The sequence below is a fragment of the Notolepis coatsorum genome (genome assembly GCF_963971535.1).
Source record: "Notolepis coatsorum genome assembly, chromosome: 18".
In the NCBI taxonomy this organism is placed as follows: Eukaryota; Metazoa; Chordata; class Actinopteri; order Aulopiformes; family Paralepididae; genus Notolepis; species Notolepis coatsorum.
Genome location: NC_140182.1, coordinates 41,317,065 through 41,332,615, shown reverse-complemented (window position 1 = coordinate 41,332,615; position 15,551 = coordinate 41,317,065). Strand labels below are relative to the sequence as shown.

At 48.2% G+C, this 15,551-nt stretch overlaps 1 protein-coding gene across 1 annotated transcript in view; it reads left to right on the top strand.

Moving 5' to 3' along the window:
- grm3 (glutamate receptor, metabotropic 3) overlaps nt 1-13,910 on the top strand; it is a gene marked incomplete at both ends in the record, with an annotated part of 157,364 nt that extends 143,454 nt beyond the window's left edge. Inside the window, one exon of the mRNA XM_084334567.1 lies at nt 13,834-13,910. Within this exon, the coding sequence (XP_084190693.1) occupies nt 13,834-13,910 (77 nt within the window). The remainder of the gene's footprint in view (nt 1-13,833) is intronic.
- Between the last annotated feature and the right edge of the window lie 1,641 nt (nt 13,911-15,551).

Sequence of the window (15,551 nt, the reverse complement as noted above, 5' to 3'; positions counted from 1 at the left end):
GGGTTTCTAGCAATCGCAATGGTTCCCTGGTTGTCTTCATAAACAACAGTTTTCTTGTATACATAGGTATCCATTCTTTCGAGCAGTTGTTCTAGATAAATACATTCCTGTATTGTCATAGCTAGAGCCATATATTTGGCTTCACAAGTTGATAGTGCCACTGTGGGCTGCTTCTTTGTTTTCCACGAAACCGGTGAGCTGTTTGTGTTCAAACTCACACAATACCCTGTGGTACTTCTTCTGTCTCTGGTGTCTGCTGCCCAGTCTGCATCACTGTAGGCTTTAAGCCCTAAGCCCTCGCTGCTCTTTCTGAAACAAAGCTGTTTATCTGCTGTACCTTTGAGATAACGAAAAACGTGTTTTGCTGTAATCCAGTGCTCCTCTGTGGGGTCAGCAAAATGCTGTGACAATTTACTCACTACAAAACATAGGTCAGGGCGAGTACATGTTGTCAAATAAATGAGGCTACCTACAGCTTCTCTGTACATTTTTACATCTGTCAATCTCTGAGCATCCTCTTGGTAGTCTAGTTTTTGATCACATGGTGTTTCCCTTGTTCTACATTCTTGCATGTCAAAACGTTTGAGGATCTTTTCCACATATCTCTTCTGGGATATTTTTACACAATTGGCAGACTGTTCAAAGTCCATGCCTAGAAAATGTTTTAACCTTCCAAGGTCCTTCATTTTGAATCTGGTGGAGAGCACCTGTTCTAGGTTTCTAGTGTTGTCCACTGCGATGATCAAATCATCCACCCAAATGACAATTATCACTTTTCCTGACTCTTTTGACTCCCTTGAGTAAACACAGGGGTCTACTGGGTTCTGTAGGAAGTGATCTTCAATGAGACATGTACGAAGCATCTCGTTCCAATTTCGCCCAGACTGTTTCAGGCCGTAAATGGATTTTTCTCTCCTTTCTTCGCGTAACCTTCAGGTTGTTCCATGTATATCTCCCTATCTATGGGTGCGTGCAGGTAAGCTGTCTTCACATCCATCTGGTGCAAAATCAAATTGTCCTCAGCCGCTTTCTGCATCACTACCCTTACACTGGTCAGATTGGCTGTGGGGGAGAAGGTCTCACCGTAGTCTATCCCCTCCCTCTGACTGTAACCTTTAGTTACGAACCTGGCTTTGTACTTGTCGTGGCCTTCAATACCCTCCTTGATTGAGTACACCCATTTCCCTCCCACTGTCTGTCTGCCCTCTGGTAACTTGGTTAGAGTAAAGGTGTGGTTGTCCTCTAGGGACCTCATCTCCTCATCCATTGCTCTCTCCCATTTACTTGATTCAGGGGACACTATGGCCTCTTTAAAGGTCTGAGGTACTCCACTGACTACTCTGTAGCAGTAATCAATGCTGGTAAGTGTACTGTCATCCTTGTCACTTTCTCTCCGGGCATAGTCTGTCAGATACTTTGGGGGTTTGTGTTCCCTTGAGGGATACCTCCCACTGCTTCGGGCACATGACGTCACCCTCGGGTGCTCCTCGTCATCGTCCTCTGGGGGTTGCTGACTGTCTGTCTGCACGACCGTGCTAAGTACACTAGGCTGAGGTGTCTCTGTTCTTCACACCTTACTCTGGAGTCCAGCTCTGGCTCCTCTGTCTGTGTCTCGTTCTCACATGTTGTCTTTGTGACAAATTTGACTAGCCTGTGTTTCTGCACTCTCCCTTTACTGGGATAATAAACTAGGAAAGCGGGGCTTCCTTTGTCGTGCCCTACAAAGAGTCCTTTTTCACATCTGGACTCGAGCTTTCCTCTGTCCTGCAAGTAAGCATAACACACTGATCCAAATTGGTGCATTCTAGCTAGATTACACTTCTTTCCTGTCAGTGCTGTATACGGGGTGGTGCCCGTGTGCTTATTAAAGCACCTGTTTCTGGTGTAAGCAGCTTCTTGCACCGCATAATGCCATAGACTCTTAGGTAAGTTACTATCTACTAGCTTACACCTAGCCATTTCGAAAAGAGTGCGCCATTCCCTCTCTGCCACTCCGTTCTGGTGTGGGGAGTATGGACATGACATCTCGTGTCTTATCTTGTTCCTTCTCAACAGTGATTGGAACTCTCTATTTGTGAACTCGGTTCCGTTGTCGGACCTCAAGCATCTTATGTTACCATAAGGGGCTACGTCTGCCAGGAATTTCTCCGTGGCCTGGAGTGTGTCACTCTTTGCTTTGAGAAAGTAAACAAACACTGCCCCTCTACACACATCTGTAAAAGACTGTACATATCTAAAGCCTCCTATGGACTCGTTGCCTACTGGACCGGCTAGATCTGTGTTAACTAGCGCAAGTGGTACCTTTACTTTTTCTGTGGGATTTCTGTTTCTCGATTGAGTAAACTTCCCCTTTATGCACACTACACATTCTCTGTCAGGTCTACGCTTTTCACCTTCAATGTGCATGCCTTCTGTCACTGCTTGCAGTTTCAGTAAATCCTCATAATTACAATGACCCATAATCTCATGCCATGTCTGAATATCGTGACTGACAGTCACATTACACATATCATTATTATTACACTTGTCGTTGTCATTACACTCTGTTTGTAGATAATACATTCTCTTGTACACCTTTATGTTAAATCGCGTAGCGTCAGGCTCTACAAGAAAATGTTTACCTTCATTGAAGAACACTTTGGCACCGTTCGCAGTAGCAGCTATTACAGAGAATAGTTCTTGTGGGAACGAGGGTACGTAGAGAGCGTTCTTTAATGTCACCGGCGCCCCTCACTGTCTATGAGGCATACCTGTGCGTCTCCTCTCTCTTGTGCCAACCCGTAGGTGCGCTTCCCGTCTGCCAGCTCCATGCTGTGTCTCTCCGGGTGGAAAGTGTTGTCAAAGTTCTTGAACCGACTCCTGTCATTGATGACGTGGGACAACGCACCTGTGTCCACGATCAGTCCCTTCCTTTGGGCCTGCTGGAGCTGCGTTGGCCGGGTGACGTACGCTGTCTGCGCCCCGAAGATGAAGTCTTCTTGTCCCGCTACTCTCCGGGCGTCGTCTCGATTCGTCTCACGTCCACCGTCACCGCCATCTTGTCCACTGCCGCCATCTTGTCCATGCGCATACCGCACGTTCTGGTCGCGTTTCTTCATGCACATTCTGTCTGTGTGCCCCGTGGATTTGCAGAAGCTACACCAAACAGTCTTTATGCAGTTACCTTTCCGATGGCCTTTTTCTCCGCATCGCCAACACGCCAGCTCCGTCGTGGGCCTGGTCTTCTCCCTCAGCGTCGCTCGGGCCTTCAGCACCCTCTCTCCCGCCTCCGCGGCGGCTGGGTGGATATCTTCTGAGGCCTAGAAATTTTGCAACTTGGCCTTGAACTTTCCCAGCATCATGTCCGCTGAACCGTGTGTTACCAGGAGTGTGAACGGTTTGTACAGCTCCGGTAGTCCTCTCATCACCATCGCCATCATTAGTCTATTGCTTGGTGCTTCTCCTGCACTCTTCAGCGCCGTAATGATCTGCTCAGTTCTGATGACGTATTCGGTCACAGTCTCGGTGTGCCCCTTCTTCAGTGCTGTTAGTGTTATGTAGAGGGGCATGACTCTGGGTCTTCCTTGTCCGATATAATGTTCTCTCAACACTTCCAGGCTTTCTCTGCCTTTGTCCTTAGTGTCGCGGAATATCAGCCCCAAGCTTGTGTCGTCGAGCAGTGGTGCTAACTCACAGTATGCATCTGCATTATGCTTGTCGTCCAGGGCTTGCGCTTCCGCCGTTAGTGGTCCCGTGGGGGCCGTCAAGATCGTCGTCTTCAGTCCCACACCGTGCATGCAGCATAACATGCGCTCTTCCCAGAGATCATAGTCCTCGGCTCTTCCGTTGAACGAGGGCCATTTGCTCTTTCCTTTTGTCGCCATCCTCTTGTTGATGGTAGGCGTAGCTTTAGCTCTTGTTGGCCTAGCGTCTAGCCACGCGGTGCTACCGGTGCTAACCTAGCCTATACGTCAGCTAAACTTGCTACCCTTTATTATTTCGTCCCTGCGTGATCTGGGCCCATAACCTGTTGACAGAGTCTGCTATGGGGCGACAATAATATGTTCATATGGTGGAAGAGACAGAGGGGGAGTCGGCATCTCCTTATATACCCTCTACCTGGCGGCAGCATTAACAGCTCCGCCTATAGCGCCCTCCAGTGGAAACAGTTATACATAGTTAGACGCTTACTCAGTTACTTGCAATCATATATAACCTCTAACTTTAACAAAGCTGATAAAATCAATGCATTAATAGAAAGAGCAGGAGCTAAGTTTTTTCAGCCATCTTTTCCTGAGCATTATTAGCAGTGAAGTGTTAATAATTCAATAATCCATATGATTATTAGATGAATAGCCAGTTCTTTATTTGTTTTAATTTGATGTGTACATGCTGATACATGTCATACAAGTAATATTCATACTTGTGTGGTGTACGCGTTTTGGTTACTCACCCAATATGTGTGTGTCTGGTGAACCCACAACATTATTCGGATTTTAAAACAATAAAGCCATAACCTTTTATGTAAAAATACTTCACATATGTTAACTGTTATCTCAATTACAACCAATATAGACAGCATAAACAGTATGGTGTGGAAGTGAATCAATGAGACGAGCAGACGGAGTATCGAGTCTCTGAACTTTACTTCCAAACAAATCCAACAGAACCAAGGTACAGCCACACCCTTAAGTCAACTCCCTCCTGTCACTCAATCAGTGTCCATTCTGAAGTGAGACACCTCCATCTAGTGTCCACCACACAGGCCCCCCCCGAACATTCAGAATTGACATTGACATTCAGTGCAACACCAAATAAACGGAACTGAACACAATAAACCCCCAAAAACAGTGCACCCAGTGTCTTCAGTCTCTTTTAGGAGGTCTGACCACACGGCCATAACGACTGTATTTAACAGTCACAGGGAACGTGGAAGGGGAAAGGGTAAGGGTAGGGGCAGGGGGCCATCCCCGCCGCCGCCGAGACTTTGTCGGTGGAAAGGTAGGGATAACAACGGCCGGAGGGCATGGGACAGGGGAAGACTTGGGTGGCCGGCCACGGCGCCGGGGCTGAGCCAGCTCCACTGGCCCGTTTGGGACCACATGAGCAGGCTTAAGACGATCGACTGAGATCTGCTCCTTATTCCCCCCCATGTCCACCACAAAGTACTTGGGGCCCGGCTCGAGGATGCGGAAGGGCCCGTCATAGGGAGCCTGCAGTGGAGAACGGTGGGCATCATGACGGATGAACACATACCCTGCAGTCATCAGGTCCTTAGGAATGTAGGACTGGGGAAGGCAGTGATGTGTGGGAACTGGGGCAAACACCCTCGCTGCGTCCTGGAAGGCAGATCGGTGAGCTGTAGTGGACCAAGGGGCAGAGGAACCAGGAAGGAACTCCCCTGGGACCCTCAGCGGTTGACCAAAAACCAATTCGGCTGAAGAGGCCTGCAGGTCCTCCTTAGGGGCAGTACGCAGGCCCAACATGACCCACGGAAGACGGTCGACCCAGTTGCTGTCTGTGAGCGTGGCCCGGAGAGCGGCCTTCATGGATCTGTGAAAACGCTCACACATGCCGTTGGCCTTTGGGTTGTATGCTGTGGTACGATGGAGTTTCACCCCAAGTCTCTCAGCCACGGTGCTCCACAGCTCAGAAGTGAACTGGGATCCCCTGTCCGAAGTCAGGTCCAATGGCATGCCAAACTGAGTGACCCAGCCGAAAATAAACGCCCGAGCCACCTCCGCAGCCGTTGTTGATGACAGGGGAACAACCTCCGGCCACCTGGTGGTCCTGTCCACCATAGTGAGGAGGTGTGTGAAACCCTGAGACGGGGGAAGTGGGCCCACTAGGTCCACGTGGACATGGTCAAACCGCCTCTCTGGAATGAGAAACGGCTCCAGGGGGGCCTTAGTGTGACGATGTACCTTGGCACGCTGGCACGCCACACAGGAGGCCGCCCATACTTTGATGTCCTTCCTAAGGCCCGGCCAGACGAACTTGGCCCCTACCAACTTGACCGACGCCTTTACCCCAGGGTGTGAAAGGGCATGAATGGTGTCAAATACCCGGTGGCGCCAGTCAGTTGGAACCATGGGGCGGGGCTGGCCAGTGGAGACGTCACAGAGGAGCGTGGCGCCGCTGTCGTGAAACACCACATCCTCAAGTCGAAGTCCTGTCACAGCCGTCCTGAACGCCTGAAGGTCTGAGTCGGTGAGCTGGTCAGCAGCCATGGCAGCATAGTCGATGCCCAGGTGCACAGGGCTGACGCGCGCCTGGGAGAGGCAGTCTGCCACCTGGTTGTCTTTACCGGCTACATGCTGGATGTCGGTAGTGAACTCCGATATGACGGAAAGTTGGCGCTGCTGCCGCCCGGACCATGGCTCTGTGGTCTTGGCCATGGCAAACATTAGGGGCTTGTGGTCAACAAAAACTGTGAACTCTCGGCTCTCCAGTGATGTATGGCGAGGAAGAGGGCCAGGAGCTCCCTGTCGAATGTACTATACTTCCTCTCGTTGTCGCGCAGCTTCCTACTGAAGAAGGACAGAGGCTGCCAGGCGCCAGCCACCCACTGCTCACACACCGCACCTACTGCATAATCGGAGGCATCGGTGGTGAGGGCTATAGGAGCAGCAGGAGATGGGTGTGCCAGCATGGCGGCGTTGGCAAGGGCAGCCTTAGAGCCCTCGAATGCCTGGACCCGCTCCGGGGACCAGCCCACGTCATCATTGGCTCTCTTCCCCTTCAGCGCCTCGTACAGAGGTCTCATCAGGTGAGCCGCATGGGCTATAAACCTATTGTAAAAATTAACCATCCCCAGGAACTCCTGGAGAGGTTTGATGGTGAGGGGGCGGGGGAAAGCAGCAATTGCCTCCACCTTGGCGGGTAGAGGAACAGCCCCCTGGGAAGAGACATGGTGGCCCAGGAAATCCATGGCCGGCAGGCCAAACTGACATTTGGCCGGGTTCACGATCAGCCCATGCTCGTTGAGCCGCTCGAACAGTTGACGGAGATGTCCCCGATGCTCCTCCACCGATGCACTGGCTACCAGGATGTCATCCAGATAAATAAACAAAAATGACAGGCCTCGCAGCACAGAGTCCATCAGCCGCTGGAATGTTTGCGCTGCCCCTTTAAGGCCGAATGGCATGCGCAGGAATTCAAACAGTCCAAACGGGGTGATAATGGCAGTCTTGGGCACGTCGAGCGGATGGACCGGCACCTGGTGGTAGCCACGCACCAAATCTATTTTAGAAAAAATGGTGGCGCCCGCCAGGTGGGCAGAGAAATCCTGGATATGTGGCACTGGGTACCGGTCATGAGTGGTGATGTTATTTAGGCGACGGAAATCACCACACGGACCGCACTTCCCGTCCGCCTTGGGGACCATGTGTAGTGGGGAGGCCCAAGGACTGTTGGACCGGTGCACAATGCCGAGCCGTTCCATTGTGGCAAACTCCTCCCTGGCTATTGCCAGTTTAGCAGCATCCAGGCGGCGTGCCCGTGCATAAACTGGCGGGCCCACCGTTGGGATGTAATGTTCCACCCCATGCTTGGCGACAGAGGCAGAGAAAGTGGGGACAGTCAGAGCAGGAAACTCAGCGAGGAGGCGCTGGTACATATCGCTTGTGGCGAGCATATTGGCCAGGGCAGGCGGCCCCGGCCCCCCCAGTGTGCAGGGGTATGTGTCAAAGGACACAGAGCCAATCAGCCTACGGTTTGCAACGTCCACTAACAGTCTGTGAGCACACAAAAAATCCGCGCCCAGTATAGGCACAGACACTGAAGCAATAATAAAATCCCAGCTAAACTGCTGTCCATGTAAACACATTGTCACATACCTGGTACCAAACGTACGGATGGAAGTCCCATTAGCCGCGTCCAGGGGTGGTCCATGTCCGTTTCCCAAGGCGTCCATGGCCGACGCAGGCAGGATGGTCCTCTGGGCGCCCGAATCCACCAACAGACGCCTTCCAGACAACGTGTCCTCGATAAACAACAGCTCGTTGACATTGACGCCAGCGCTCATAGCCGCTAACGAGCGCCGGCTCTCGCGTTTCCCTGGTTACCAAAAGTGCATGGTGGAACACAGCTCTTCGCTTTGTTGCCAAAACGGCGATGATAATAACAAAGCCCTCTATCATCCCTCTGTGTCTGATCCCTGCGATCAGCCACCCGATCAGACACAGCAGCCACACAGTACTGACGGGAGGCCAGTAGAATTCTGTCCGCCTCCTCTGCCAATCCCCGGTAATCCTTGGTGCGCACGAGAGGCGAGCTGGCCAGAGCCGTGCGCACCGGAGTCGGGAGTTGACGCAGGAACAGCTGCACAAAAATAAATGTAGCATCACCTGAACCGAGCAGTGCTAGCATGTTCTCCATCAGTTCTGTTGGTTTACTGTCCCCCAATCCGTTGAGGGACAATAGGCGCTCCGCGCGCTCTGCATCTGACAGCTGGAAAAGCCGCAACAGCTGTTCTCTGAGCGCGTTGTATTTGCCGGCTGCTGGGGGCTCTCTCAGGAATCCCATCACCCGGCGCGTAGTGGAGGAATCCAATGCCGCGACAACATAATAATATTTCGTCTCATCCGACGTTATTCCGCGGAGGTGAAATTGTGCCTCGATGTGCTGAAACCACGGGGCCGGGTCATGCTGCCAAAACTCTGGCAACTTGACTGTAGCGGCATACACTGCGGGAACCACAGCCGGTGGATTCTCGTTATTGCTCATATTTCACACATTTAGGGTCACCACTGTGGAAGTGAATCAATGAGACGAGCAGACGGAGTATCGAGTCTCTGAACTTTACTTCCAATAAAATCCAACAGAACCAAGGTACAGCCACACCCTTAAGTCAACTCCCTCCTGTCACTCAATCAGTGTCCATTCTGAAGTGAGACACCTCCATCTAGTGTCCACCACAATGGTTAATATTAGCCATTTATCTCTGCTAGATCACATTTATAAATACAAATGCTATTTAACTCGTCATCACTGTAAATGAGGGAAACCTCAGTGCTTTCACGAGTATAAATAAAGGTTTGAAATGAAATTTGTTTTGTGTGATAAAAAATGTAAAACAGTATGAATGAAACAAGGTGGGGGCAGACAGTGAAGGTACACAGTGAACCTTTTTGCTTCATATTTACCATGTTTACTTGTTTTCACCTACAATTTCCACACGTTCGGGTCCAGTGTATAGTGCAAACTGTGCACCCAATGAAAACGTGTTCTTTTATATGCTCTTCACAGAAAATGAGCCAAGCCCAACAAGTCTCACTTCTCTTAGTAAACATTGAAATCAGGTCCCAGTCCACCGACCTACTCCGGTGGCAAATCCTGCACTCGCCCTTCTGGGGATCGTCTGAAACAGATCTCAGCCATGTATATTTCTTCTCCCAGTCTCTGTTGTATGAGCAAAGTATTTTTTTCTCATTTTGTTTAGCTAAACTTTTATCGTATTCGGCGGTCTTTCTTCTCCACTTCACTGATAGCCACTGTCTACATAAAACACGCGTTATCACGCACCTGCACGCCACACTGACAGCTCGGGCTGCTCGGCTCGGCTGCGCATTGGTTTTTGACACAGACGTCGCCCGATTTTTATTTTTTTTAATAACTTTCTTTATTGGAAGAGTTTTCAAAATTATGCAGACAGTTATATGTATTATACATCTTCCATTTTTTTTTCCCCCATTTCCCTTTCCTATCCCCTAACCCCACCCCACCCCCACGAAGAGCGACAACAAACATACATATAATACACGAAAATACAAAATTAAAATTAAAATATGTGACAGAAAAATAAAAGTAAAAAAAAAAAAAACTATGATACTAATATAACTGAGATGAAAAGACAAAACATTTTGAGAAATAAAATAAAAATAGGGAAAAAAAACAGAGGGGGGGGGGGGGGACTCAGTCGTCACAACCAGGCAGGGATGTCAAGGATTCTATGTGCTTTAAAAGGGGTCTCCAAGTCTTCTCAAAGGTATTCAGGGAGCCAGTAGGGCCTTTGAGGGAGAATCTGAGCTTTTCAAGATTAATAGATAATAGTAGTTCCTTAACCCACCTATTGTGAGATGGAGGTTGAGTATGTTTCCACTTAAAAAGAATATGTCGCCTGGCCAATAAAGTGGAGAAGGCAAGAACAGAATGTGACATTTTGGAGGGTAGAGGTTGCAGAGGAACACCGAACAAGGCCACAAGAGGATCAGGGGTGATAGTAAGGTTGTAGGCTGTGCCGATAGTTTCAAAAATTTCAGACCAGAATGTGGCAAGGCTGGGGCAGGACCAGAACATGTGGGTGTGATCGGCAGGGGATTGTTTGCATCTATTACATGCGTCAGAGATGTTGGGATACATTCGAGAGAGTCTCGAGTTTGTGTAGTGGACTTTGTGTATAACCTTGCACTGTATGAGGCCGTGTCTCGCACAGATGGAAGATGAGTGGACAGAGTCCAATGCCCAACTCCAATACTCATCAGACAGTTCAATTCCCAGCTCCCGCTCCCACGAGTTCTTAGGGCCGGTTCCTGGGGTATCCGTAGCGGAGCTAATCAGGTTGTAGATGTTGGAGATTAGCCGTTTTTTTTCCGGGTTAAGAACCATTAGTGAATCTATAAGGGTTTCAGGGGGCCGACTAGGGAATTTGGGGTTCTGGTTCTGTGTGAAGTGCCTAATTTGGAAGAAACGAAACAGGTGGGATTTGGGAAGGTCGAATTTCTTTACGAGGTCTGGAAAAGACATGAAAGTCCCTTGGTCATAGAGATCATTAAAAGTGGTTATCCCTTTGTCAAACCAGACTTGAAAGGAAGAATCAGTGCAAGAGGGCAGGAATAAATGATTGTTAAAAGTGGGGGAGAGGTCAGAGGCCCTATGGAGGCCGAGGCTTTTCCTGATTTGAATCCAAATTTTTGTGGAGTCGACCACCATTGGGTTTGCAGAGAGTCCAGTAACCGACATAGGGAGTTGGGAGCACAGCAGAGAGCGAAGAGAGTATCTAGAGGAAGAGAGTTCCATGTCGACCCACACCGGGCCTAAGTTGTGTGTCGTGCCCCTCATCCAATATAAAAGTTTGTGTATGTTACACGCCCAGTAGTAGTGCTGGAAGTTAGGCAGTGCCAGTCCCCCTAGCTCTTTGGGGAGTTGTAGTATTGATCTCCTCATCCGTGGGATCTTATTGCCCCAGAGGAAGGAGCTTATTAATCGGTCAAGTGTTTTAAAGAACGACTTCTTAATGAGGACTGGGATATGGGTGAAGAGATATAAAAACTTTGGTAGCACTACCATTTTAATTAAATTGACTCTACCCACTAGAGACAGTGGAAGACATGTCCACCTGTTAAAGTCTAGTTTGCACTTTTCAAGAAGAGGTGAGAAGTTTTTCGAGAACATTGTTTGGATTGAGTTGGTGATGTTAACCCCTAGATATCTGAATCCATCTGTTGTATACTTAAAGGGGAAGAAAGTCCGGGGTATTTTTTTGGCTGAGGAGTTGATTGGAAAGAGTTCGCTTTTATGAAGGTTTAGCTTATAGCCCGAGTAGAACCTGAACTTGTCCAATATATTAAGAATTATAGGGAGAGAGGCGTTCGGGTTAGATATATACAGCAGGAGGTTGTCTGCATATAGGGACAGTTTATGAACTTTTCCGACCCGTGTGATGCCTTCAAACCTCTCTTCCTGTCTTAACCAGATGGCCAGTGGTTCGATGGCTAGGGCGAACAGAAGGGGGGAAAGGGGGCAGCCCTGTCTGGTGCCTCGATGAAGGGGAAATGGGGCTGACTGAAGTCCGTTTGTATGGACTGAGGTGACTGGGTGAGTGTAGAGTAACTTAATCCAGGCAATAAAGTCAGGGCTAAAACCGAATTTCAGCAGTATAAAGAAAAGGTAGCCCCACTCCACTCTGTCAAAGGCCTTCTCTGCATCCAGGGAGACAATTACTTCTGGTGACATAGATTTAGGGGAATTGAGTATATTAAGAAGCCTTCTAGTGTTATGAAAGGAGTGTCTACCCAGCATGAATCCTGTTTGGTCAATTGAGATTAAACTTGGTAATACCTGTTGTAAACGTTTGGTTAGGATTTTGGATAGAATTTTTAAGTCTACATTTAAAAGTGAAATGGGTCTATAGCTGCCACATAGAAGAGGGTCCTTGTCTTTCTTGAGCAGGAGAGAGATCGAGGCCTCAGACATAGTTGGGGGCATGCGACCCTTCGAAAAGGACTCGTTATACATTTCCTGGAGAATTGGAGCGATAGATGTAGAGAATGACTTAGAAAATTCCATGGTGAACCCATCTGGGCCCGGTGTTTTACCATTCTGTAGAGACGTAATTGCTTCCAGTACTTCTGTAATCTTAATCGGACCGCCCAGTGCCTTAGCTAGGTCTTGATCAATATTGGGGAAGGCAATCTCCTCTAGAGGGTTGTCCCCTTCCCATATGTCTGAAGAACACTGTGAGGTATACAGTTCTTTTTCCCCCTCCATTTTCCTCCGATTTTCTCCCATCCCAATGTTAGTCGTATGCCAATTCCCAGTCCCTTCCTGGTCGCTGCGCACTTACCCCCCACAGTCAGATCATCTGGGAGAGTGGAGGCTACCACGTGCTTCCTCCGACACACGTCCAGCCAATCACCGCTTCTTTTCACCTGGCAGCGCGGATTCTCATCGAGAGGGCGTAGCGTGTGGGAGGACCACACTATCCCCCTCGAGTCCTATCCGCGCTTAGCAGGCGCCCCGACCGAACTGTAGGAGTCGCTGTTTACAACGACCCGGACCCACCCCGCCAGCTTCTCCCACCCTCTAATACAGCCAATTGTATTAGTGCAGACGGCCAGCCAAGCTGGTGACAACCCCGGAGCTGTGAGCTGGATTCGAACAGGCGAATCCAGCTCACAGCTCCGGGGCTGGTGACGAACGCAATCTCCGCTCGGCCACCTAACCGCCCTGTGAGGTATACAGTTCTGAATAAAAGGCAAGGAACGTTTTATTAATCTCTACAGGGTCTAAAATAACATCACCAGTCGTGGATCGGATCTTGGGGATCAGTCTGGATAGGGATGTGGCACGTGCTTGGTGAGCAAGCAGTCTCCCCGCCTTGTCACCAAATTCAAAGAACCGCTGTTTGGTCAAGAATAGCTGCTTCTGCGTTTTATTTGTGGTCAGTAAATTGAATTTAGATTGGAGTTGAAGACGTTCTTTATAAAGGGCCGGGGTAGGGGCTGAGGCGTAAAGGCTATCGCCCGATTTTTTTATTTAAATATATTTAAAACATAATTATTATTGTTTTTACCATAATCTTTGAAATGCGGGACATTGTTTTGTTGCAGCGGGACAGGTGGTCACCCTACTCACTACGCACCTCACTACACCTTGCTACGCATCTCACTATGTCTCACTACACGCCTCACTATACACCTCACTCCGCCTCACTACACACCTCACTACGCACCTCATTACACCTCACTCCGCCTCACTACACACCTCACTACGCACCTCATTACACCTCACTACTCACCTCACTATGCACCTCACTACGCACCTCACCTCACGCTTTGACACCACATATGCCTCTCACAGTGAGCTACGCTCATTTGCATATTGCAATAACAAAATAACAAAAAGTCTAAATAATAATGAAAATGTTTTTACATTTTCAGTTTCAGAGGTTCAGCCTAATTCTGATAGAGAAAAATACATATATGGTTGTTTTTCCACGTTTTTGTCAAACGTGGCCCTTTTAAAAATATAAACTCTGTACAATATATATAGTTTATATTGGAATTTTGACTTCCTATCTAATTCTCCTCTCTCTTCCTCCCTCCTTCTGTCTCTCTCTATCTCTCTCTTTAGCCTCTGTCAGTGCCCACTACGTTCCAACGGTGTGTAATGGGAGAGAGATCGTCGACTCCACCACTTCCTCCCTGTGACCACGCCCACTCCGCTCACTAATCCCACCCCTGCGACTGTTAGCCAATCCGAAAACATTACCCTACCCCCTCAACCACTGTTCTATTATACATTCATACACACACACACACACACACACACACACACACACACACACACCAGTACACACAGAAACGCAAACATGCACATGTTCACCCGTGGACTAGAACTATATTGTTTCTCGTATTTGTAGAAAGTGTGTAACTATATGATTAAATTATTTTCTAGGGATGTACATAATATGGAATATCGACATTGTTGTAAGTAGAGAAACAAAAGAACAAAAACGTTTCTAGGAGGAATATTTTGGAGCCTTTGTTTTTGATAGCTTTGTTATGACGCTCTGTACATAGACCTGTGCTTGGTTGTGATAGGGAGGAGGGATGGGGGGAGGGGGCAGGGGGGGGGGGGGGGGGGGTTGCAGTCTCACCTGCGATACCCCACACAGACTTTTTATTCTTGTGCTTTTTTTGTAGGTCTCATTGTAATAACCGATTCCATATGCATTTCTATTGTGTATCTGTACATGTGTATATAATATGACAATACTACTACTGTTGGTTCAAACAGCACAATGTTGCCAGTATGTACGACCCTAGCGTGAGCACAAGTGAGACCATGAGTCGAAAAATCATAGTTGAGCATAGGACGGCTCCAATGGACCTGTACAAAATACATAGAATTATGTCGACTCAACACAGTGGCGAAAAATACAACTTTTGTTTTCACTTCTAACTGAGAAATGACCTGTCGTCTTGATAGATGTGCTTTGCATCCTGTCATAGATCAGTTTAAAGAAATCCCATTGTGGCTGTTTTGCGGGTGAATAATGTCTTGCTTTTTTATACAAATGTCCATTTATTTTCTAGTTCTAATCTCTTCTATGGAATCCCTTTATCTTGAATGGCCATAGTGTTCATCCAAAGCTACAGCACAGTCACTCCCTCAAACTGTAGTTTCCTCGCAGGATTGCCGTAATCAAAGTCAAGTCAGGTCAAATGTATTTGTGTAACATCACAATACACGTCTTGGTGAGCCTCACAAGATCACAGTGTAATGTAATGGAGCGGCAATCAGAAGAGTTAATGATAGGTCTGAGAGAAGACGCTTGTCTTGCTTCAAAGCCGTCATTGCAGTCAGCGCTGTGGCGGTTCTCTCTGTTTCTCTGTTCACAAAGAAAATTGACATCTTGAGCAAATTACCGATGAGTACACAAATCATATGACTCGATGAGGTAAATAGCATGTGATGGAAGCTGTTTGTTTCTGCCGAACACACATCTAATGGTTCTAGTGACAGGGGAGTGACTTGGCTGTCTGTGGTGTCCAGTAGATATGTGATGATGTTATTATTATGGCTATGTGCCTTAATGTGTGGCTGGTAGTGCTCCTGGTAGAGGTTGCCCATAGACATAAGTTCAATCAGTTTTAGTACTACCAATCCTAGTTCTGTGCGTAATAAAAGTGGCCTCGGTTTATGAATAATTAAGAGCAACATCACCCTACAGTAGCTGGTATTATGGCCGACCAAGGCTTCTGTGATAAGAGATAATGTGGGGAGAACAACTATAAATCTGGGGGATTGCATTAGTCTGAAGGGAACCTTCTCTACCCTCCTCCTCT